This window comes from Bombina bombina, chromosome 3, assembly GCF_027579735.1.
Source record: "Bombina bombina isolate aBomBom1 chromosome 3, aBomBom1.pri, whole genome shotgun sequence".
NCBI lineage: Eukaryota > Metazoa > Chordata > Amphibia > Anura > Bombinatoridae > Bombina > Bombina bombina.
The window spans coordinates 843,290,520-843,316,386 of NC_069501.1; the positions used below are offsets into that span (position 1 = coordinate 843,290,520).

Below are 25,867 nucleotides of genomic sequence, written 5' to 3' on the forward strand. Positions count from 1 at the left end.
CCGGGGGCTCAAGATAGCGTCCTGCTGTTTTGGAAGGAATTCAAAGGTTATACATACTAAAGTGAAGCACTTAGTTTACATGACACCTGTCTCGTAGTTAGAGCGGGGCTGAGTCACACTTAGAGAGGAAGAGTTACATTAGTACAGAGATGTGTTACAGCTACCCAAGTCCCCCACCTCAGGGAGTAGGGGATACGACCCGAAGGAAGGGAAAAAGGAAGTTGGAGATGACCCACCCGAACTGGCCGGGCGGGAGCAGGGAGGTGAGGGGTCAAATAGCAATAGCCAAAAATCAGATAATATGTCACAAGTAGTTATATCAAATCCGACTGTGTCAGAGCGCCAGCTAAAAGACGGGCCCTCACACACGGGCGGGCTCGTGGGCCTAGGTTACCTGACACACAGTGGCCCCTACTGCTCAGTGCACGGGAGAGAGGCTAAGATTGCTTTCTCATGTAATGGATAGTTCAAGTTAGTGCAGTGAGCAGGTAGGAGAGACCGGGGCCTAAGAGATATGGGGATATAAGGCTTGTGGATAAAAATACAGCAGTTATGCAGGGCTAATGCAAGTAAATAAGACAATAAACCAGGCCCCGGGGGGGTTGAGGCAAATAACTAGTTAAGGGCTACAGGGAAGCCTGTGGAAGGAAAGAGTTGTTATTAAATGACATTACACCATAGGCATCACGCCTAAGGACAATTGCACTGACGCAGCAGCCTTTCACATTTATGCTGGAACAGGGAAATGGGATATGACCCACTGAGAACTCCTCAGTGGGAAATGGGGGGAGAGAGACTTGTAACAACTGAGTATTAACTGTGGTCTGAAGTTAATGCCTTGTGCCCCCTCCAAAAAGGTTGCTGGTCGCCTCTGCCCTGCGACAGTATGAAGTGTGTGTGTGGTGACAAGGGAGTGCTGATGTGCTGTCTGTTCTCCTTCTTGATTTTATGATTAAATTCCTCCTCCAGCTATCAGATTTCTTGAAGTGAGGGATACCGGAGTATTACTGGGCCAGCGATGGTTAATTAGAAGTGGTATTGAGTCTGCTCTGTAAAGGGTTATTGTAGGATGTCATACGTGAAAAAGCTGAGTGGGACGTGTGCTGAGTATCTAAGTGGAGGTGATTAAAAACCAAGTCTGTAACTAGAGTACTAGTGCCACGTGGGGTATAGATGGATCATATATCCTAATGTTCAGGACGTGGTATTTCCTAGAGGGCCCTCTCTACATAAAACTCCGGGGTAGCCGGGAGCTAATTTTGCGGGGTGAAAGTAGAGCGAAAGTAGAGCCAGGCCCTGTGAAGAATCTGCCTTTTATGTGGCGTGTCGTTTGTGGCGCCGTGTCTCCAGGCCTTAGGTAGGAATGAGGAGTGCTGCAGGGTATGTTGATGTTGTGATCCCCGGGCACTGCTATCAAGCTGTATTTGAGGCAGTGGCCCTAAAGAGGTAGCCAGGGGCACTATCCGGTATGGAGAGGTGGTCGGGCCTGACGCTGCTCTATGGGAGGCTGGCGTGGGAGAAGACAAGATGGCGGTTTTTCGCGCCAACCTGCACTGGGTCCCTTATGGCTACAGTCACTTACCCGCTCAGCCTCCCTCTTGTGCCTCAACACCGGTCGGTCTCCCTGCTTCCACTATGCCTCGGAGAAGCCCTGGTAGGTGTTGCAGGGCCGTAGCCGGGTCCCGTGCGTGATGGTAAGTGCAGGGCCGGTCCGTAGATGGAGATGAGGAGATGTGATGGCAGCTGCTGCTGCAGCTCCGGAGCGGAGCCCCGACCCTCCGGAGCTGGATGAGAGAGGAATTAGGCTGGCGGCAGTTGAAAGAGGTATACTCCGTTAGGAATTTCTCCACTCTATCTCTTAAGTGTCCGGTCTTGATGCGGTCCTTTCAAGAAAAAAAAAAGGCGTCCGATGGAGTGGTATTAGGCTCAGCACACAAGCCCACAGTGTATAGAGCCAGTTTAGGGCAAAAAAGGAGTATTCCAAAAGCTTTTAGGCTAACGAAATTAACTTTTAATAACTTTTCAGGCAGGAGCTCTCCTCTGCTGCGACTGCTTAGCTAGGTAGCTAGCTCCGCCCCCCCTTCTAGTTTTCTTTTATATGCTGCATCTCTGCTTCGCTTCTAGTTTTTCTTTTATATGCTGCTTCTCTGCGTAGCTTCTAGTTTTTGTATATGCTGCTTCCCTGCGTAGCTTCTAGTTTTTGTATATGCTGCTTCTCCGCTTAGCTTCTAGTTTTTCTTTTATATGCTGCTTCTCCGCTTAGCTTCTAGTTTTTCTTTTATATGCTGCTTCTCTGCGTAGCTTCTAGATTTAGTTTATATTCTGCTTCTCTGCGTAGCTTCTAGTTTCTTTTATATGCTGCTTCTCTGCGTAGCTTCTAGTTTTTGTATATGCTGCTTCCCTGCATAGCTTCTAGTTTTTGTATATGCTGCTTCTCCGCTTCGCTTCTAGTTTTTCTTTTATATACTGCTTCTCTGCTTAGCTTCTAGTTTTCTTTTATATGCTGCTTCTCTGTTTAGCTTCTAGTTTTTCTTTTATATGCTTCTTCTCTGCGTAGCTTCTAGTTTTTCTTTTATATGCTGCTTCTCTGCGTAGCTTCTAGTTTTTCTTTTATATGCTGCTTCTCTGCTTAGCTTCTAGTTTTCTTTTATATGCTGCTTCTCTGCGTAGCTTCTAGTTTTTCTTTTATATGCTGCTTCTCCGCTTAGCTTCTAGTTTTCTTTTATATGCTGCTTCTATGCTTATAACTAATGATGAGTTCAAAGACACTTTCAGATATAAATAATATTGTTTCAACTGATTTATGTCCTGCTGCAGTACAAATAGAGCCATGCAACTATGATACATAGCATAGTGTTGATGTAAAAGTAAACAATTAACATTAAATAAATCACACTGATCTAAAAATAATCAAATACACAACTAACAACCTGGTAAAAAATAGGACTGCTATTTTATTTTAGCATAAAAGCATATACAGTATCCCACAAAAGTGAGTACACCCCTCACATTTTTGTAAATATTTTATTATATCTTTTCATGTGACAACACTGAAGAAATGACACTTTGCTGCAATGTAAAGTAGTGAGTGTACAGCCTGTATAACAGTGTAAATTTGCTGCCCCCTCAAAATAACTCAACACACAGCCATTAATGTCTAAACCGTTGGCAACAAAAGTAAGTACACCCCTAAGTGGAAATGTCCAAATTGGGCCCAAAGTGTCAATCTTTTGTGTGGCCACCATTATTTTCCAGCACTGCCTTAACCCTCTTGGGCATGGAGTTCACCAGAGCTTCACAGGTTGCCACTGGAGTCCTCTAACACTCCTCCATGACAACATCACAGAGCTGGTGGATATTAGAGACCTTGCACTCCCCGACCTTCCGTTTGAGGATGCCCCACAGATGCTCAATAGGGTTTAGGTCTGGAGACATGCTTGGCCAGTTCATCACCTTTACCCTCAGCTTCTTTAGCAAGGCAGTGGTCGTTTTGGAGGTCTGTTTGGGGTCATTATCATGTTGGAATACTGCCCTGCGGCCCAGTCTCCGAAAGAAGGGGATCATGCTCTGCTTCAGTATGTCACAGTACATGTTGGCATTCTTGGTTTCCTCAATGAACTGTAGCTCCCCAGTGCCGGCAGCACTCATGCAGGCCCAGACCATGACACTCCCACCACCATGCATGACTGTAGGCAAGACACAATTGTCTTTGTACTCCTCACCTTGTTGCCGCCACACACGCTTGACACCATCTGAACCAAATAAGTTTATCTTGGTCTCATCGGACCACAGGACATGGTTCCAGTAATCAATGTCCGTAGTCTGCTTGTCTTCAGCAAACTTCTGGGACGACAGCCATGCAGACCAATTTGATGCAGTGTGCACCGTATGGTCTGAGCACTCACAGGCTGACCCCCCACCCCTTCAAACTCTGCAGCAATACTGGCAGCACTCATACATCTATTTCCCAAAGATAACCTCTGGAAATGATGCTGAGCACGTGCACTCAACCTCTTTAGTCGACCATGGGGAGGCCTTTTCTGAGTGAAACCTGTCCTGTGAAACCGTTGTATGGCCTTGCCCACCATGCTGCAGCTCAGTTTTAGGGTCTTGACCATCTTCTTATAGCCTAGGCCATCTTAATGTAGAGCAACAATTATTTTTTTCAGATCCTCAGAGAGTTCTTTGCCATGAGGTGCCATGTTGAACTTCCAGTGACCAGTATGAGAGAGTGCGAGAGCGATAACACCAAATTTAACACACCTGCTCCCCATTCACACCTGAGACCTTGTAACACTAACAAGTCACATGACACCGGGGAGGGAAATGGCTAATTGGGCCCTTTGGACATTTCCACTTAGGGGTGTACTCACTTTTGTTCCCAACGGTTTAGACATTAATGGCTGTGTGCTGAGTTATTTTGAGGGGGCAGCAAATTTACACTGTTATACAGGCTGTACACTCACTACTTTACACAGCAGCAAAGTGTCATTTCTTCAGTGTTGTCACATAAAAAGATATAATAAAATATTTACAAAAATGTGAGGGATACTGTACAGGGAGTGCAGAATTATTAGGCAAGTTGTATTTTTGAGGATTAATTTTATTATTGAACAACAACCATGTTCTCAATGAACCCAAAAAACTCATTAATATCAAAGCTGAATATTTTTGGAAGTAGTTTTTAGTTTGTTTTTAGTTTTAGCTATTTTAGGGGGATATCTGTGTGTGCAGGTGACTATTACTGTGCATAATTATTAGGCAACTTAACAAAAAACAAATATATACCCATTTCAATTATTTATTTTTACCAGTGAAACCAATATAACATCTCAACATTCACAAATATACATTTCTGACATTCAAAAACAAAACAAAAACAAATCAGTGACCAATATAGCCACCTTTCTTTGCAAGGACACTCAAAAGCCTGCCATCCATGGATTCTGTCAGTGTTTTGATCTGTTCACCATCAACATTGCGTGCAGCAGCAACCACAGCCTCCCAGACACTGTTCAGAGAGGTGTACTGTTTTGCCTCCTTGTAAATCTCACATTTGATGATGGACCACAGGTTCTCAATGGGGTTCAGATCAGGTGAACAAGGAGGCCATGTCATTAGATTTTCTTCTTTTATACCCTTTCTTGCCAGCCACGCTGTGGAGTACTTGGACGCGTGTGATGGAGCATTGTCCTGCATGAAAATCATGTTTTTCTTGAAGGATGCAGACTTCTTCCTGTACCACTGCTTGAAGAAGGTGTCTTCCAGAAACTGGCAGTAGGACTGGGAGTTGAGCTTGACTCCATCCTCAACCCGAAAAGGCCCCACAAGCTCATCTTTGATGATACCAGCCCAAACCAGTACTCCACCTCCACCTTGCTGGCGTCTGAGTCGGACTGGAGCTCTCTGCCCTTTACCAATCCAGCCACGGGCCCATCCATCTGGCCCATCAAGACTCACTCTCATTTCATCAGTCCATAAAACCTTAGAAAAATCAGTCTTGAGATATTTCTTGGCCCAGTCTTGACGTTTCAGCTTGTGTGTCTTGTTCAGTGGTGGTCGTCTTTCAGCCTTTCTTACCTTGGCCATGTCTCTGAGTATTGCACACCTTGTGCTTTTGGGCACTCCAGTGATGTTGCAGCTCTGAAATATGGCCAGCTGCACGCTTGACTTTTCTCAGTTCATGGGCAGTTATTTTGCGCCTTGGTTTTTCTACACGCTTCTTGTAACCCTGTTGACTATTTTGAATGAAACACTTGATTGTTCGATGATCACGCTTCAGAAGCTTTGCAATTTTAAGAGTGCTGCATCCCTCTGCAAGATATCTCACTATTTTTGACTTTTCTGAGCCTGTCAAGTCCTTCTTTTGACCCATTTTGCCAAAGGAAAGGAAGTTGCCTAATAATTATGCACACCTGATATAGGGTGTTGATGTCATTAGACCACACCCCTTCTCATTACAGAGATGCACATCACCTAATATGCTTAATTGGTATTAGGCTTTCGAGCCTATACAGCTTGGAGTAAGACAGCATGCATAAAGAGGATGATGTGGTCAAAATACTCATTTGCCTAATAATTATGCACTCCCTGTATAACCATAACAAGAACGTAATATTACCTTTCTTTTTGCACCTTAACATAGGGTAGAGGAAACGTCACTTTAGTTGTGTTGCATTCATAATACGGTAATATAAACTTGACGAAATACGAGACATGAATGTGAAAAAAAAAATGCTCTTTTGTGTTGGAGCATTTTATTATTGCACTATTGCTTGCTTATTACTAATCCCTGCAAATGGGTAAAACACATAGATAAAGTCAGCTCCAGAGCAGCAATGGATCTAGCTGAACACATCTGGTGAGTCAGTGACAAGCGTTTATATATGTGTAGCCACCAATCACCATTTGGCTCCCTGTAGTGCACTGCTGCTCCTGAAGCTATCTAGGTATGATTTTCAGCAAAGAATACCAATATAACAATATACCATCTGAGCCATGAAAGTTTAATTGGACTTTCATGTCCCTTTCAAGCCCACATAGGTATGGAAACCTGTTCAACCAAGGGAAGTAAGAAAAAAGAAGGGGAAGAAGCCATAAACAATAGGTAGATAAGAGGGCCCTTTTTTTTAGAAATTAAAGAGCAAGCTCAGTTATTTTGTTTAGGTGACAGATAAAGAGGTCTCATTCCATAAGCCCTCATTACAAGGAGCTACGATTTAATGAAACGCTACATTGTTGTTCATCGTGGTAAAGACATGTTCCTCCATTTTATAGAGATGTTCTAAACTGGTATTATTTTGTGCCCATGAGTTAGCTATGGTTTTGTAAAGTTTCTAGCTATGGCCCATTTAAGTAGCAGGCATAATGCATAAATAGAGATACATTTGAGTTTTGGGAACATAATCTAGGCCACAATGGAAGAGACTTGTAGCAACAGCAATACACAGAGGCAAAGAATCTAAAGACTTTGTCCCACAATTGACACCAAATATACAACTTAACAGGGGCCAGGGATGTGCCAGGAGTAAAAAGAATGATGGAAAATCAAGTCCTCAGACTAAGACAATTCACTAGCTAAGTGACAAGATAAATGAAAATGGCCACCATAAAGTTCACTGTATTAGTGTCAAGAAACATAAAGAATATGCATTCTGAATATTCAAAGAAACCTATTTTAATGGTTAAATTGTTCATTTTGGTGAAAACTTCCATTTATGACTTACTTCAAGAGTCATAAATTGTTACTAACTTTTGTGTTGGTTAGTTCTGTAACAGTCAATATTTTCTCATAAAATGTTATACTTTTACCTTCAGCCTCCCACCAATTACACAAGAGGAAGCTTTGCATATTTTGGGATTTCAGCCCCCATTTGAAGAGATTCGATTTGGACCCTTTACTGGGAACACAACTTTGATGAGGTAATTCAAACTGGGGCTTTTATTTTAAGACATTAAAGAAATAAATCATTCCTACAATAAGCATTTAATATTATCTAATATCAAATATATATTTTGCTTTTTATATTTCTCCAACATTGGTGTGTCCGGTCCACGGCGTCATCCTTACTTGTGGGAATATTCTCTTCCCCAACAGGAAATGGCAAAGAGCACAGCAAAAGCTGCCCATATAGCCCCTCCTCTGGCTCCGCCCCCCAGTCATTCTCTTTGCCGCTCTAAACAAGTAGCATCTCCACGGAGATGGTGAAGAGTATGTGGTGTTAGTTGTAGTTTTTTATTCTTCTATCAAGAGTATGTTATTTTAAAATAGTGCCGGTTTGTACTATTTACTCTAAAACAGAAAAGGATGAAGAGTTCTGTTTAAAAGAGGAGTATGATTTTAGCAGCAGTAACTAAAATCAATTGCTGTTCCCACGCAGGACTGTTGAGCCCAGAGAACTTCAGTTGGGGGGAACAGTTTGCAGACTTTTCTGCTCAAGGTATGACTAGTCCATTTTCTAACAAGACTTAGTAATGCTAGAAGACTGTCATTTTCCCTCTTTGGGATCGGTAAGCCATTTTCTTAGACTCATAACAGAATGAAGGCTTATTAATGGGCTATATACTGGTTGACACTATTGTGGGCTAAATCGATTGCTTTATTCGATATTTATATGTGGTTTGAAGTGTTTTAAAACTTGAGAATAATTTGGTAACGTTTTTAAGCGCCAGGCAGTCGTTTAGACACCTTTCCCAGTCAGGAAGGGCCTTTCACTCTAGTAGGCAGAGCCTCATTTTCGCGCCTTAATTGCGCAGTTTCTTTTGGATGCAGTGCATGCAGCTTCATGTGAGAGGGTCTGGTGGCCATTAAAAACGTTCCTGGAAGGCTTATTTCTGTGGCGAATAACCCCCAAGGACAGGTGAAGCCGCAGCAAACGCTGTGGCTGGGACTGTAGTGGGTTTAAAATTGTTAATTGATAAAACAGCTCCGGTTTCCTCATTTAAGGGGTTACAAACTTGAAAATTGGGGTGCAATACTTTTAAAGCATTAAGACACTAGGGTGCAAATTTGGTAAAGATCGGATATTTCCTTCATAGTTTTTCACACATTCAGAAATAAAGTGTGCTCTGTTTAACATTTAAAGAGACAGTAACGGTTTTGTTTAAAAACGGTTTTATTGCATTAATAGCCTGTATAAGCCTGTCTAACATGTCTGTAAATTCAGATAGAACATGTTCTGTATGTATGGAGGCCAAGGTGGTCCCCCCTTCAAATGTATGTGATAATTGTGCTATGGCGTCCAGACAAAGTAAGGACAGTACTGTCACATTTAATAAGGTTGCCCAAGATGATTCCTCAAATGAAGGTAGTGGGTGTAGTTCACCATCCTCTCCTTCTGTGTCAATACCATTTATGCCCGCGCAGGCGACTCCTAGTACATCTAGTGCGCCAATGCTTGTTACTATGCAACAATTAACGGCAGTAATGGATAATTCTATAGCTAATATTTTATCCAAAATGCCAGCATTTCAAAGAAAGCGTGATTGCTCAGTTTTAAATACAGTAGAGCAAGAGTGCGCTGACGATAATTTATCTGTCATACCCTCACACCAGTCAGAATTGGCAGTGAGGGAGGGTTTGTCGGAGGGAGAAATTTCTGATTCAGGAAGAGTTTCTCAACAGGCAGAACCTGATGTTGTGACGTTTAAATTTAAGTTAGAGCATCTCCGCGCCTTCCTTAAGGAGGTACTAACTACTCTGGATGATTGTGACTCTTTAGTCATTCCAGAAAAATTGTGCAAAATGGACAAATTCCTAGAGGTCCCTGTGCACCCTGATGCCTTTCCGATACCTAAAAGGGTGGCGGACATAGTGACTAAGGAGTGGGAGAAACCAGGCATACCTTTTGTCCCATAAGAAAATGTTCCCCATGGTCGACCCAAGGAAGGACGCATGGCAAACAGTCCCTAAGGTTGAGGGGGCAGTTTCTACGCTAGTTAAACGCACGACTATTCCCATTGAGGACAATTGTGCTTTCAAAGATCCTATGGATAAAAAATTGGAGGGTTTGCTTAAAAAGATTTTTGTTCAGCAAGGTTTCCTCCTCCAACCAATTTCGTGCATTATTCCTGTCACTACGGCGGCGTGTTTTTGGTTTGATGAACTAGAAAAGTCGCTCAATAAGGAGACTCCATATGAGGAAGTCATGGACAGAATTCACGCACTTAAGTTAGCTAATTCCTTTATTTTAGATGCCGCTTTGCAATTGGCGAGGTTAGCGGCAAAAAATTTGGGGTTTGCAATTGTGGCGCGCAGAGTCTTGGTCGGCGGATGTACCTTCCAAGACAAAATTGCTTAATATTCCTTTCAAAGGTAAGACCCTTTTTGGGCCAGAATTGAAGGAGATTATTTCAGACATCACTGGGGGAAAGGGCCATGCCCTCCCACAGGATAGGCCTTTTAAGGCTAAGAATAAGTCCAATTTTCGTTTCTTTCGTAACTTCAGGAACGGACCGTCTCCTAACTCTGCAGCCTCTAGACAAGAGGGTAACGCTTCCCAGGCTAAGCCAGCTTGGAAACCAATGCAAGGCTGGAACAAGGGTAAACGGGCCAAGAAGCCTGCTGCTGCTACCAAGACAGCATGAAGGGGTAGCCCCCGATCCGGGACCGGATCTAGTAGGGGGCAGACTTTCTCTCTTTGCTCAGGCTTGGGCAAGAGATGTTCCGGATCCCTGGGCACTAGAAATAGTCTCTCAGGGTTATCTTCTAGAATTCAAGGAACTTCCTCCAAGGGGAAGGTTCCACATGTCTCGCTTATCTTCAGACCAGATAAAGAGACAGGCATTCTTACATTGCGTAGGAGACCTATTAAAGATAGGAGTGATACACCCAGTTCCAACAGCGGAACAAGGTCAGGGGTTTTACTCAAACCTGTTTGTAGTTCCCAAAAAAGAGGGAACTTTCAGACCAATTCTGGATTTAAAAATTCTAAACAAATTCCTCAGAGTTCCATCGTTCAAAATGGAAACCATTCGAACTATTTTACCTACAATCCAGGAGGGTCACTATATGACTACCGTGGATTTAAAGGATGCGTACCTACATATTCCTATCCACAAAGATCATCATCAGTTCCTAAGGTTCGCCTTTCTGGACATACATTACCAGTTTGTGGCTCTTCCGTTCGGTTTAGCCACTGCTCCCAGAATCTTCACAAAGGTGCTAGGGTCCCTTCTAGCGGTTCTAAGACTGAGGGGCATTGCAGTGGCACCTTACCTAGACAACATTCTAATCCAAGCGTCGTCCCTTTCCAGATCAAAGGCTCATACAGACATTGTATTAGCCTTTCTCAGGTCTCACGGGTGGAAGGTGAATGTGGAAAAGAGTTCCCTGTCCCCGTCTACAAGAGTTCCCTTTCTGGGAACAATAATAGATTCTGTAGAAATGAAGATCTTTCTGACAGAGGTCAGAAAATTAAAGCTTCTAAAGGCTTGTCAAGTTCTTCATTCTATTCCTCAGCCTTCCATAGCTCAATGCATGGAAGTAATAGGTCTAATGGTGGCAGCAATGGACGTGGTTCCTTTTGCTCGAATTCATCTAAGACCATTGCAACTGTGCATGCTCAGACAGTGGAATGGGGATTATGCAGACTTGTCTCCCCAGATTCAAGTAGACCAGTTAACCAGAGACTCACTCCGTTGGTGGTTGACTCAGGATCATCTGTCTCAGGGAATGAGTTTCCGCAGACCAGAGTGGGTCATTGTCACGACCGACGCCAGTCTATTAGGCTGGGGCGCGGTCTGGGACTCCCTGAAAGCTCAGGGTCTATGGTCTTGGTAAGAGTCTCTTCTCCCGATAAACATCCTGGAACTGAGAGCGATATTCAATGCGCTCCGGGCTTGGCCTCAACTAGCGAAGGCCGGATTCATAAGATTCCAGTCGGACAACATGACGACTGTAGCTTTCATCAACCATCAGGGAGGAACAAAGAGTTCCTTGGCGATGAGAGAGGTATCCAAGATCATCAAATGGGCGGAGGATCACTCCTGCCATCTATCTGCAATTCACATCCCAGGAGTAGACAACTGGGAGGCGGATTATTTGAGTCGTCAGACTTTCCATCCGGGGGAGTGGGAACTCCACCCGGAGGTCTTTGCCCAGTTAACTCAATTATGGGGCATTCCAGACATGGATCTGATGGCGTCTCGTCAGAACTTCAAGGTTCCTTGCTACGGGTCCAGATCCAGGGATCCCAAGGCGACTCTAGTGGATGCATTAGTGGCGCCTTGGTCGTTCAACCTAGCTTATGTGTTTCCACCGTTTCCTCTCCTTCCCAGGCTCGTAGCCAGGATCAAACAGGAGAAGGCCTCGGTGATTCTGATAGCTCCTGCGTGGCCACGCAGGACTTGGTATGCAGACCTGGTTAATATGTCATCGGCTCCACCTTGGAAGCTACCTTTGAGACAGGATCTTCTAGTACAAGGTCCATTCGAACATCCAAATCTAGTTTCTCTGCAGCTGACTGCTTGGAAATTGAACGCTTGATTTTATCCAAGCGTGGGTTTTCAAATTCAGTGATAGATACTCTGGTCCAAGCCAGAAAACCTGTGACTAGAAAGATTTACCATAAAATATGGAAAAAATATATCTGTTGGTGTGAATCCAAGGGATTCTCCTGGAGTAAAATTAAAATTCCTAAGATTCTTTCCTTTCTCCAAGAGGGTTTGGATAAAGGGTTGTCAGCGAGTTCTCTAAAAGGACAGATTTCTGCTTTATCTGTTTTGTTACACAAACGCCTGGCAGCTGTGCCAGATGTACAAGCTTTTGTACAGGCTTTGGTCAGAATCAAGCCTGTTTACAGACCCATGACTCCTCCTTGGAGTCTAAATTTAGTTCTTTCAGTTCTTCAAGGGGTTCCGTTTGAACCTTTACATTCCATAGATATCAAGTTACTATCTTGGAAAGTTCTGTTTTTGGTTGCTATTTCTTCTGCTAGAAGAGTTTCTGTATTATCTGCTTTGCAGTGTGATCCACCCTATCTGGTGTTCCATTCAGATAAGGTCGTTTTGCGTACCAAACCTGGTTTTCTTCCAAAAGTAGTTTCCAACAAGAATATTAACCAGGAAATAGTTGCTCCTTCTCTGTGTCTGAATCCAGTTTCAAAGAAGGAACGTTTGTTACACAATTTAGATGTGGTCCGTGCTTTAAAGTTCTATTTAGACGCATCAAAGGATTTCAGACAAACTTCATCTTTGTTTGTCGTTTACTCTGGTAAGAGGAGAGGACAAAAAGCTACTGCTACCTCTCTTTCTTTCTGGCTGAAAAGCATCATCCGATTGGCTTATGAGACTGCCGGACGGCAGCCTCCTGAACGAATCACAGCTCACTCTACTAGGGCTGTGGCTTCCACATGGGCCTTCAAGAACGAGGCTTCTGTTGATCAGATATGTAAGGCAGCGACTTGGTCTTCTCTGCACACTTTTGCCAAATTTTACAAATTCGATACTTATGCTTCTTCGGAGGCTATTTTTGGGAGAAAGGTTTTGCAAGCCGTGGTGCCTTCCGTTTAGGTAACCTGATTTGCTCCCTCCCTTCAACCGTGTCCTAAAGCTTTGGTATTGGTTCCCACAAGTTAGGATGACGCCGTGGACCGGACACACCAATGTTGGAGAAAACAGAATTTATGCTTACCTGATAAATTTCTTTCTCCAACTGTGTGTCCAGTCCACGGCCCGCCCTGGTTTTTTAATCAGGATTGAAAAATGTCTTTCTCTATACACTACAGTCACCACGGCACCCTATAGTTTCTCCTTTTTTTCTCCTAACCGTCGGTCGAATGACTGGGGGGCGGAGCCAGAGGAGGGGCTATATGGGCAGCTTTTGCTGTGCTCTTTGCCATTTCCTGTTGGGGAAGAGAATATTCCCACAAGTAAGGATGACGCCGTGGACCGGACACACCGTTGGAGAAAGAAATTTATCAGGTAAGTATAAATTCTGTTTCTTTAAGTACATTTAATTTAATTTTGTTCATCAACTGTTTACAAAAGTTTTTTTTTGTCTTTCTCATATATATATATAATTTATTTTCTGTGAATTAATTATATCTTATAGCAACTGAGCCATTTTCCCACTTGGTTAAAGTCCACCAGTACTTTCATTATTGATAGCCATATCAAATTCTGAAAATTACCTACTAAACACTGTTACTAAGGTGCTCATAGGATATATTTAGTACTGACAAATATTGTGATGCCCATTTTTTTTTAACCATTACTCTGCTATGCATTTTTTATATTTAATAAAAAGGGCTTTATTATATATAGCTAAATATACTCATCTCTCATCAGGTGGTTCAGACAAATTAATGACTATTTTCATGTCAAAGGATGTTCATATATTCTGTATAAACCACATGGAAAGAACAAGACAGCTGGGGAATCTGGTAAGTGTGTTCAGTTGTTTATTGTAAATATTTCATCTGCTTTGCTTACTTTCTTACTTCTTATGTTGTTATTGGGTTCTGCACAGTCTAATCTGTTTCTTTTGGATGTGGATAATCAGAATGGATTTATCATTGTTTTGTTAATTAATATACGGCTAGATTATGAGTTTTGCGTTACGGTGCGGTATAGGTTTTAACTCTGAAAATTTGGCCATTACGTGGAATGGCCAGGAACGCATATTAAGTGTTGTGTCGGTATAGCTATACCACAAGCATTTTAGCCTGTAACGCAACGTCCATTACGCACTCAAAAAATGACGTATTTGTGTGGGATTTTCATATCGCCGGTATTACAGGTTGTGCGTTCAGGCTAAAATGCTTGCGATAGAGCCTATACTGACACAATCTATAACACCATCTGAGAGCAGTAGTTATGGATTTTGCGAAACAAAAAAGTTTCACAAAACTCATAATAATAAAATGTTACAAAGTACACTAACACCCATAAACTACCTATTAACCCCTAAACCGACACCCTCCCGCATCACAAACACTATATTAAACCTATTAACCCCTAATCAGCTGCCCACCCACATTGCGACTATTAAATAGTTATTAACCCCTAATCAGCCGCCCACCCACATTGCGACTATTAAATAGTTATTAACCCCTAATCTGCCGCCCACCCACATTGCGACTATTAAATAGTTATTAACCCCTAATCTGCCGCCCACCAACATTGCCAACACTATTTAAATATATTAACCCCTAATCCGCCGCTCCCCAACATCGCCGACACCTAAATAAACCTATTAACCTCTAAACCTCCAGCCCCCACATTGTAACTACTAAACTAAACCTATTAACCCCTAGAGCGCCGCTCCCCAACATCGCAAAACACTAAATTAAAGTACTAACCTCTAAACCTAACACTCCCCTAACTTTAAATTAAAATTACAATATATCTATATTGAAATAAATAAAAACTTACCTGTGAAATAAAAATGAACCTAACATTAAACTATAAATTAAACTAACATAACTATTCTAATAAAATAAAAAAATACTACCAATGAAAAACCTAAATTACAAATTTAAAAAACCCAACACTACGAAAAAAAATAAAAGAATCTAAAATTACAAAAAATAAACACTAAATTACGAAAAATAATAAAACACTAAGTTTACAAAAAAGAATAAATGAAATTATTAAAAATAAAAACAATTACACCTAATCTAATAGCCCTATAAAAATAAAAAGCCCCCCCCCAAAATAAAAACACCCCTTAGCCTACAATAAACTACCAATAGCCCTTAAAAGTGCCTTTTGTAGGCCATTGCCCTAAGTTAAACAGCTCTTTTACCCCAACAGTAAAACCAACCACCCAACTAACCCCCCAAAATAAAATAAAAAAAACTCTCTAAAAAATCCTAAACTACCCATTGCCCCTAAAGGGGTATTTGTATGGGCATTGCCCTTTAAAAGGGCATTCAGCTCTTTTACACTGCCCTTCCCTAATCTAAAAAAAAACCACCCCAAAAAAATAAAATAACCTAACACTAACCCCAGAATATCTACTCACGGTTCCTGAAGTCTGGACATCCATCTCCATCCAGACGGCAGCCAAATTATTTTCGAATATAGGAAGATATTTTTAATAGAATAATACATGAACAAGAGGTTATAATTTTAAGCAACAGGACAGTTTATTAAAAAATAATTTCCTAAAGTCTTTTTACTTTTAGTTGATATATGGCTTTCATAGACTTCCATTTATAGTGGTATTGTCAAATGCTGGAAAGAAAAATGCATTAAATAAACATAGGATGACCATGGATATTGTCTTTTTCTATTATATGCACTTTACGATGGACCTTTTTGTTTTTATCTACCGACAAAATATAAGCTTACACGTTTAAATTATTAGTTGTGAGCTATTTATAGTGCTGCAGAATCCATTGGAGCTGTACAAATAAAATATAATAATAATTTAGTTACATTGTGCTTCAGCAGCATCTGAATTTTTTTCCGATATCAATGTTTTGGAAGACAAACTAAATGTGATAATGAAGGGTTCTCATAGATCATACAAAAACACTGCCATATACATGTTAGAATGTGGTAGGAGTTAAGAGCACTCATGAGTGCTAAACTTGTTTAAACACACAGCTGTAAGAGGCTTATACCATCATATTTTTCAGGAGTTCTCAAGGTTCCCAAATATGTCAGTGGACTTGCATCAGCTTTGATATAAGGTGACCAGTTCTCCTGGCTTCAGGCTTTCTAGTTAAAGTGCCAGTAAACCTAAAAAGTAATGTTATATAATTCTGCACATAGTGCAGAATTATATAACATTATATTAGTGCTAGTTTTTTATTACATAATATATCCAGTATTTTTTATAAAAAGAAGAGTTTTCCAGACCCGCCCTCTGACAGCAGGAGCGAGCTGCATTGTATGTAATGGCGCGTTTGGGCCGGGCTGTTACTAGACAGCTGGCCCGATGCGCTCTGAGGGAAAACCAGACCCGCTCAGTAGAGCACAGAGGGCGGGTCTGGAAAACCCTCTTCTTTTTATAAAAAATACCGGATATATTATGTAATAAAAAACTAGCACTAATATAATGTTATATAATTCTGCACTATGTGCAGAATTATGTAACATTATTTTTTAGGTTTACTGGCCCTTTAAGTAGATAAAATTCTATGAAAAGGACATGAAAATCTAAATTAAAGGGACATGAAACCCAAATTTTTTTCCCTTCAGGATTCAGATAGAGCATGTGATTTTAAACAACTTTACAATTCATTTCTATTAGCTAATTTTGTTTTGCTCTTTTGGTATCCTTTGTTAAAAAAAGATACCTAGGTAGGCTCTGGAGCTGCTGATTAATTGCTGCACATATATTGGTTCACCCTATGTGCTGGCAAGCTCCTAGTAGTGTATCACTGCATCTTCAACAAAGGATACCAAGAGAAAGTTGTTTAAAATTGTACACTCTATCTGAACCATAAAAGAAAACATTTGGGTTTCATGTCCTTTTTAAACTTTTATGCTTCAGACAAAGCATACAATGTTAAAAATACAAATTACTTTTATTATTATATTTACCTCTTTTTCTTTGTATCCTTTGTTTAAACATAGCTTATTTTCATGAGAGCATACTGAATATCACTTGAATGGACGCTAATGTGCGCTGGTATTACAAGTAAAGCTCAATGTAAATGCAAGCTTGCGTTCGCAGTGCTATGAAGCTTTGCGCTCACGAGAGCAAGCTTCCATAGTCTCCAATGGGAGCCTTGTTCTGATGCCGTCAGAGACCCTGCACAGCTAAGGGGTAAGTAGTGCAGCGATTGCAGTGTGTATGTGTGTGTATATGTGTGTGTATGTATATATATATATATATATATATATATATATATACACACATACCATATATATATATATATATATATATATATATATACACACATACCATATATATATATATATATATAGTAATCTGCAACATAGGACTGCACTCACTGGATTTATGTAAAAAATCTCTTTAATTAGGTAACGTTTCGGAGCACGCAGGCTCCTTCCTCAGACCAATACAAAACATGCAACTAAACACTGTGTCTTATAAACATATTGTGCCCCACCCACCACCAAATTAACTGTGAATTGCGCCAAAACTGGGGTTGTCATAGTGATAACCCCTAACCCCCTCAGTGTTACCATACTACTAATCAAACAATTCCTAGGATAATTCATAAAAGCTTCAAAGTTGTATAGGTGGTACAATAAATGCATGAGCCACAAAAAGTGCCTATTACTAAATGTAAAGCTAAACATCCATGTGTTCCAGTACATACATAAATGGATTACTTAGATAAAAGATATATGACTGCCAAAACATTTCATATTGGTGTAAATTAGACCTTCATATGTGATATATCGACATATAGATATATATGGCAGTACAGCAGTGCATTACACATAGTCACATCGGTTATACATGTATTAGTCATTACATCAGAGTAGCACTGTGTAACCCTCTTATTGTGTTTGAACTGTTAGTTCATATTAACGTTTATGATATGCCGTTCCCACTAGGTGATAATGTATCTGCAGCTGATCTCTATTCAATCAAAATTAGGGACTCGTACTGTAAACCCTTAAAGTAGCATTATCACTCTTACCTTATGTATTACTTTATAATATGTCTGTATATGTTGTGTTTTAAGGTCAGATTAGGCTCCCAATCTTCTGTAGGACAGATCGTTGCATGAACAAAAACGTAGCTAAAAGAACGGGCCACTAGATTGTATTAGACGCCCAGAGAAGCAGCTCCGGCGCCCGTACTGCTCATTAGCATAGCGCATGGCTAATTTACATAAGTTGATGACGTATGCGCGTGTATCTGCGCGTCGTCATGGTGACCCAGCAGGGCGTTAGGCAATATGCGATCATGACCGCTTGTGTTACATCGTGTTAGCTATAGTCAAAGCCTTAATATGGGACACACTTAAAGGAATATTCCTTTAGCAAGGGCATACAAAATAAAAAATAAAGATTTAAAATTTATATTTCACACTGAGTGGGCTGAGAGCATCGTAATGGATGTATATATATGTGTGTGTCACCACTGTATTACTGACATACATCTAAGTGTCTCATAAGGCTAACCACATTATGTATAAAGTTTGTACATATACTTTAAGTTAGGCACACTAAGTATGACAGAGAGACCTTATCCCCTGTAATGTTGATAACAAAAATAATCAAGTAGCAATCCATAGAAATGCAGAAGGCTGTGTAAGTCTTTGTAGCCTATTCAACAATAAAACAGCCATAGGGTTAGACTACGTGTGGGGTCAGTTCAGATAGAACTGAAAGTTTTTTACATTAACACATATGTGTATACAAATGTTTAATAATAGTACAGTCTAGGACCTTGTGCCTCGACCCTCATGAGTCCATTCAGCAAAACCTCAAAATATATCATTGGTTTACTGTTATAAATGGCAATCAAAGTGACATCACATTCTCCCGAATAGCTTAGTATAGGTTTAGCAATATAGTGTTATTAGATTGTTAATGTCTTTAGGTAAAAAAAGTCTGTATCAGTCCTACTGAAAACAGATCCTGTGTTAGGTTGCCAGGAACAAACACAGTGTACTCCAACTAGTTCAAGAATACCATAGGTGTCCCATTAATACCCATATGTCACGTATTAAAGTGACCTGCTTCCATCACTAAGTAGCCAACACACAGGCCCATAAATGACACTTAAGTTGGACCCACCAAGTGTGTATCACACTAGGGCATATGAAACTCACTGGTTAGTTAACCAACTATAGTGTGTCCAGGCAGGTCCTGTACCTTATCTGTGCACCGCTGGTCCAACATCATGACCTGACTTGTGTCCCACACTCGCGGGTGGAATGCACCAGGTGCCTCATCACAAGACCGGAATGTAAAGTAGCCATTGTAGCTTAGTTTCAGAGGAAGCAGTGCCAGTCATTGGACATATTCAGGCCTTTGGGGTATAGGGTACCAAGTCTATGAATCCATCTCGCTTCCATCTGGAGTAGGGTTCTATCTCTGTCCCCACCTCGTTTGAGGGATGGAACGTGGTCAATCAAGATGAACCTTAAATCTGTTACTTTATGTTTGGCCATAAGGAAATGTCTTGCCACAGGTTGGTCCGAAGTTCCTTTATCCAGGGCGCTTCTTATGGCTGATCTATGGTTCGCCATTCTGAGACGTGCATTGTCTGTCGTTTTTCCTACATAAAATTGGCCACAGCAGCAACTCAATAGATAGATCACATGAGACGTCGTACAGGTGATATAATGTCTTATTGTGTACTTTTGAGTAGTGTGTGGATGTCTAAACACTTTACATGGGATCATTCCACTGCAAGTTGTGCATCCAAGGCATCTGTAGCAGCCCTTTTTCTTTGTCATAAGCCATTGCTGTTTCATATAGCATTGCTGTGGGTCTGTAGCCATGAGTAGATCCCTTAGACTCCTTCCACGTCTATACCCCATAATGGGGGGGTCCATATGTGTAAATGGTAAACTCTGGTCAGTCGCTAGGATCTCCCATCTATTTCTGATGTCCTGTGCCATCTTGTCTTTCCCTTTATTATAGGTGGTGGTGAATATCATCCTTTCCTTTTTGGTCTGTGCCAGACATTTAGACTGGTGATCCTCCTGAGTAATGATCTCATCAATGACACCCTGTATGAGCTCCATCTTGTATCCCCTTTGTAGGAACTTCTCTGTCATCATTTGTAGTTGTGGTTCACGGTTACTATTTTCAGTATTATTTCTTAATACTCGGATCATCTGTGACTTTATGATCGCCTTTCTGGTGTGTGGAGGATGGTTACTGGATGCCTCAAGAATAGAGTTTCGATCAGTTGGTTTGGTGTATAGAGTTGTGAATAGTTTGCCTCCTTTCTTATAGATTCTTAGATCTAGAAAGTCAATACTGTTCAGGTCATATTTCAACTCAAATTTAATTGGGGATTCAAGTGTGTTAAGTTGTACTACCCATTCCTTCAAGGATTCCTCCGTGCCCTGCCATATGAGGAAGACATCATCAATGTACCTTTTGAAATGTCTTATTGTATCAATATTGTATACATCTATGATATCACGCTCATAGCGCTCCATGTACAAGTTAGCGTAAGATGGGGCCATGTTCGACCCCATTGCTGTCCCCATAAGCTGTTGGTAGAACGTACTTTCAAAGCGAAAGTAGTTGAGGGTTAAACATTTCTCCAGTAGGTCAAGTATCAGGGAAAGCGGAGGTCCCACATATGGGAACCTTGACAGGGCTAGTGTGACTGCCTTGAGTCCATCTGTGTGGGGGATAACCGTGTATAGGCTCCTTACGTCCATAGTGACCAACAGGTCACTGTCGCTAATTGTGTCCACGGTACTAAGTATGGTAATGAGGTCACCTGAGTCCCTAATATATGAGTCCATTGATCTCACCAGTGGCTGTAGGATTGCGTCAACAAATATTGCTAGGGGTTGCAGCAGGGACCCCCGTGCCGATACAATTGGCCTCCCAGGGGGGTTCTTTTGGTCCTTGTGTATCTTGGGAAGGGTATATAGAATTGGATGTATGGGATACATACTATTGAGAAAATTAAATTCATCACTGCTGATCCAATTCAGCCGTTTTGCTTCAGATAGAGTCATATCAATGTCCCTTTTAAAAGAGTTAGTTGGATCTCGGGTAAGTTTTTTGTAAGTCTGATGATCATTAAGTTGGCGAAGAATTTCCTTGCGATATTGGTCATAGTTCATCACAATAATGGCTCCTCCCTTGTCCGCTGGGCGAATGACTATCCCAGTGTCATTGGATAATGATTTGAGTGCCATTCTTTCAGCTCTATTGAGGTTAGGTCTGTGTTTCATCTGTTCCAGTTTTTTACTGTCATTGCCAATAAGTCTGGTGTAGGTTTTGATGCTTGATCCGCATGTTTTTGGTTCGAATTTGCTTTTTGGTTTAAATCGCTTAATTTCTTTCTCAGTTGGAAAGTCTTTGAAATGTTCTTTTAATTTAAGGTTCCTTTGGAATCTGTGTATATCCAAATAGTTTTCAAAGTCCCCACAGACCCACAGCAATGCTATATGAAACAGCTATATGAAACAGCAATGGCTTATGACAAAGAAAAAGGGCTGCTACAGATGCCTTGGATGCACAACTTGCAGTGGAATGATCCCATGTAAAGTGTTTAGACATCCACACACTACTCAAAAGTACACAATAAGACATTATATCACCTGTACGACGTCTCATGTGATCTATCTATTGAGTTGCTGCTGTGGCCAATTTTATGTAGGAAAAACGACAGACAATGCACGTCTCAGAATGGCGAACCATAGATCAGCCATAAGAAGCGCCCTGGATAAAGGAACTTCGGACCAACCTGTGGCAAGACATTTCCTTATGGCCAAACATAAAGTAACAGATTTAAGGTTCATCTTGATTGACCACGTTCCATCCCTCAAACGAGGTGGGGACAGAGATAGAACCCTACTCCAGATGGAAGCGAGATGGATTCATAGACTTGGTACCCTATACCCCAAAGGCCTGAATATGTCCAATGACTGGCACTGCTTCCTCTGAAACTAAGCTACAATGGCTACTTTACATTCCGGTCTTGTGATGAGGCACCTGGTGCATTCCACCCGCGAGTGTGGGACACAAGTCAGGTCATGATGTTGGACCAGCGGTGCACAGATAAGGTACAGGACCTGCCTGGACACACTATAGTTGGTTAACTAACCAGTGAGTTTCATATGCCCTAGTGTGATACACACTTGGTGGGTCCAACTTAAGTGTCATTTATGGGCCTGTGTGTTGGCTACTTAGTGATGGAAGCAGGTCACTTTAATACGTGACATATGGGTATTAATGGGACACCTATGGTATTCTTGAACTAGTTGGAGTACACTGTGTTTGTTCCTGGCAACCTAACACAGGATCTGTTTTCAGTAGGACTGATACAGACTTTTTTTACCTAAAGACATTAACAATCTAATAACACTATATTGCTAAACCTATACTAAGCTATTCGGGAGAATGTGATGTCACTTTGATTGCCATTTATAACAGTAAACCAATGATATATTTTGAGGTTTTGCTGAATGGACTCATGAGGGTCCAGGCACAAGGTCCTAGACTGTACTATTATTAAACATTTGTATACACATATGTGTTAATGTAAAAAACTTTCAGTTCTATCTGAACTGACCCCACACGTAGTCTAACCCTATGGCTGTTTTATTGTTGAATAGGCTACAAAGACTTACACAGCCTTCTGCATTTCTATGGATTGCTACTTGATTATTTTTGTTATCAACATTACAGGGGATAAGGTCTCTCTGTCATACTTAGTGTGCCTAACTTAAAGTATATGTACAAACTTTATACATAATGTGGTTAGCCTTATGAGACACTTAGATGTATGTCAGTAATACAGTGGTGACACACACATATATATACATCCATTACGATGCTCTCAGCCCACTCAGTGTGAAATATAAATTTTAAATCTTTATTTTTTATTTTGTATGCCCTTGCTAAAGGAATATTCCTTTAAGTGTGTCCCATATTAAGGCTTTGACTATAGCTAACACGATGTAACACAAGCGGTCATGATCGCATATTGCCTAACGCCCTGCTGGGTCACCATGACGACGCGCAGATACACGCGCATACGTCATCAACTTATGTAAATTAGCCATGCGCTATGCTAATGAGCAGTACGGGCGCCGGAGCTGCTTCTCTGGGCGCCTAATACAATCTAGTGGCCCGTTCTTTTAGCTACGTTTTTGTTCATGCAACGATCTGTCCTACAGAAGATTGGGAGCCTAATCTGACCTTAAAACACAACATATACAGACATATTATAAAGTAATACATAAGGTAAGAGTGATAATGCTACTTTAAGGGTTTACAGTACGAGTCCCTAATTTTGATTGAATAGAGATCAGCTGCAGATACATTATCACCTAGTGGGAACGGCATATCATAAACGTTAATATGAACTCACAGTTCAAACACAATAAGAGGGTTACACAGTGCTACTCTGATGTAATGACTAATACATGTATAACCGATGTGACTATGTGTAATGCACTGCTGTACTGCCATATATATCTATATGTCGATATATCACATATGAAGGTCTAATTTACACCAATATGAAATGTTTTGGCAGTCATATATCTTTTATCTAAGTAATCCATTTATGTATGTACTGGAACACATGGATGTTTAGCTTTACATTTAGTAATAGGCACTTTTTGTGGCTCATGCATTTATTGTACCACCTATACAACTTTGAAGCTTTTATGAATTATCCTAGGAATTGTTTGATTAGTAGTATGGTAACACTGAGGGGGTTAGGGGTTATCACTATGACAACCCCAGTTTTGGCGCAATTCACAGTTAATTTGGTGGTGGGTGGGGCACAATATGTTTATAAGACACAGTGTTTAGTTGCATGTTTTGTATTGGTCTGAGGAAGGAGCCTGCGTGCTCCGAAACGTTACCTAATTAAAGAGATTTTTTACATAAATCCAGTGAGTGCAGTCCTATGTTGCAGATTACTATGAATACTTATTGATCTGGCACCCTGGTTGGCGACTTTTGGACATTGAGAGTGCAGATACACATGGAGGATATATATATATATATATATATATATATATATACATACATACACACACACACACACACACACACACACACACACACACACACACACACACACACACACATATATATATATATATATATATATATATATATATATATATATACATATACACACACACTACCTAGACTCTCTCTATATGCAGCAGTTTATATACACTTGTCAGGACAATCCAGCAATCCAGCTCGGTTAGATATTTCAGTATCTACAGAGGTCAGCAGTGCAATAAGTAAATGCAGGACTTTGCCTATCAACCTAAACAAGCAACAGCAATAGGTGTGCAGGATACAGCCTACAGCTACTTCCACAAAAGTAGTTGCCTCTTACCATACACTCCCTTGGCCTAAAGTGGATCCTAACTGGAGTCGGATGTCTATCCTTTGTATTATCGAGGACTTGGATGGTAGCATGGCTCCCCGTCTCCTTACACCTTCACATCTGCGAGATGCTGCTGTGTTGCTCTGTGTAGTCCCACCGCTGAATAGCACTCCTTTCCGCTCCGGCAGCAAAACAGCTGTGGCTGGTTAGTTGCAAGTTCTCCCGGCCTCAATATCGTCCTTAGTCGTCACGGTCTCTTTGCCTTTGATCAAGTTAACAAGCTCCCCCTTCGCTTGTAGCAGAGAATTCACCAAAAAATAGAGCGACCCAGGCAATAAAAAAAAAATCACACTTTATTCAAACGGAATAAAATAACATAACATAGCAAGTACTTGTAGTGTGGAAAACGGAGGTCTTACGCGTTTCGGCTTACAATCATGCCATAATCATAAACCATACTTTCAAACACTTCACCTGTGACTTAATACCCAGGTAAAAGACCGCACCACTCCCACTTAACTATTACAGATCCTTAACCTAGAAGACTCTCCAATATACCTATACAATTGAGTGTATATATATATATATATATATATATATATATATGTATATATATATATATATATTTATATAATATCTGAATATTAATTCAATTTCTATTGATATGTACAACTTTTAGTTCAAAATAGAGAAACTGTAATTCAAAATAGAGTAACAGTAAAACCATACTCAAACCTAAGGCATATATAGAGAATATAGAAAACAAAGTATACACATGATTAGTACTGCTATATAAAAATAGTCAACCTCTTCTAAAATATTAGAATCTTAAAGTTTTAAGCTTAGAAGGCTCAATGTTTTAGTCTAGTTAGTTATTACATTATATATATATATATATATATATATATATATATATATATATATATATATATATATATATATATATATATATATATATAATCCTTTAGGACAAAGGACTAAGCTGGAATTTATGTAAACAAATAAGCTATGAGTACAGCTTGCACCTTCCAAAACGGATACCTTAGGACAAGAGTATAAATAGGGGTTTGTATAAACAATTTAGATTTAAGTTTAGCATGCATAGATCATTATAGAGTGCCTTGTATTTTGCACTTCCCTGTTCTATGCTGTATTATTAAAACCAGCAATTAATGATATCATGCTCTGAATTGAATCCTAGGAGTACCTGAGTTTTGAGCCTAACGATCCAATATGCTTTTTGCCTTTTTAACTGGTTAAGCCTATCCCCTCCTCTCTGGGGTTTCCTAATAACCTCTATTGCATTCCACCTTAATATTTTTACATCCTGATTATGTTCATCTATAAAATGTTTAGCTAGAGCAGAGCATGGTATGTCGTTTTCAATATATGTGAGATGTTCTCTTATGCGTGTTTACGTCACGAGTTGTCATC

General features: G+C 40.6%; 1 protein-coding gene across 1 annotated transcript in view; it reads left to right on the top strand.

Annotated features, from left to right (window-relative positions):
• Positions 1 to 6,545: 6,545 nt before the first annotated feature.
• Positions 6,546 to 25,867, top strand: part of BIVM (basic, immunoglobulin-like variable motif containing) — a 79,314-nt gene continuing 59,992 nt past the window's right edge. The window contains exons 1-3 of the mRNA XM_053705474.1: positions 6,546 to 6,607; positions 7,318 to 7,422; positions 13,789 to 13,883. Coding sequence (XP_053561449.1) covers positions 6,546 to 6,607; positions 7,318 to 7,422; positions 13,789 to 13,883 — 262 coding nt within the window. The remainder of the gene's footprint in view (positions 6,608 to 7,317; positions 7,423 to 13,788; positions 13,884 to 25,867) is intronic.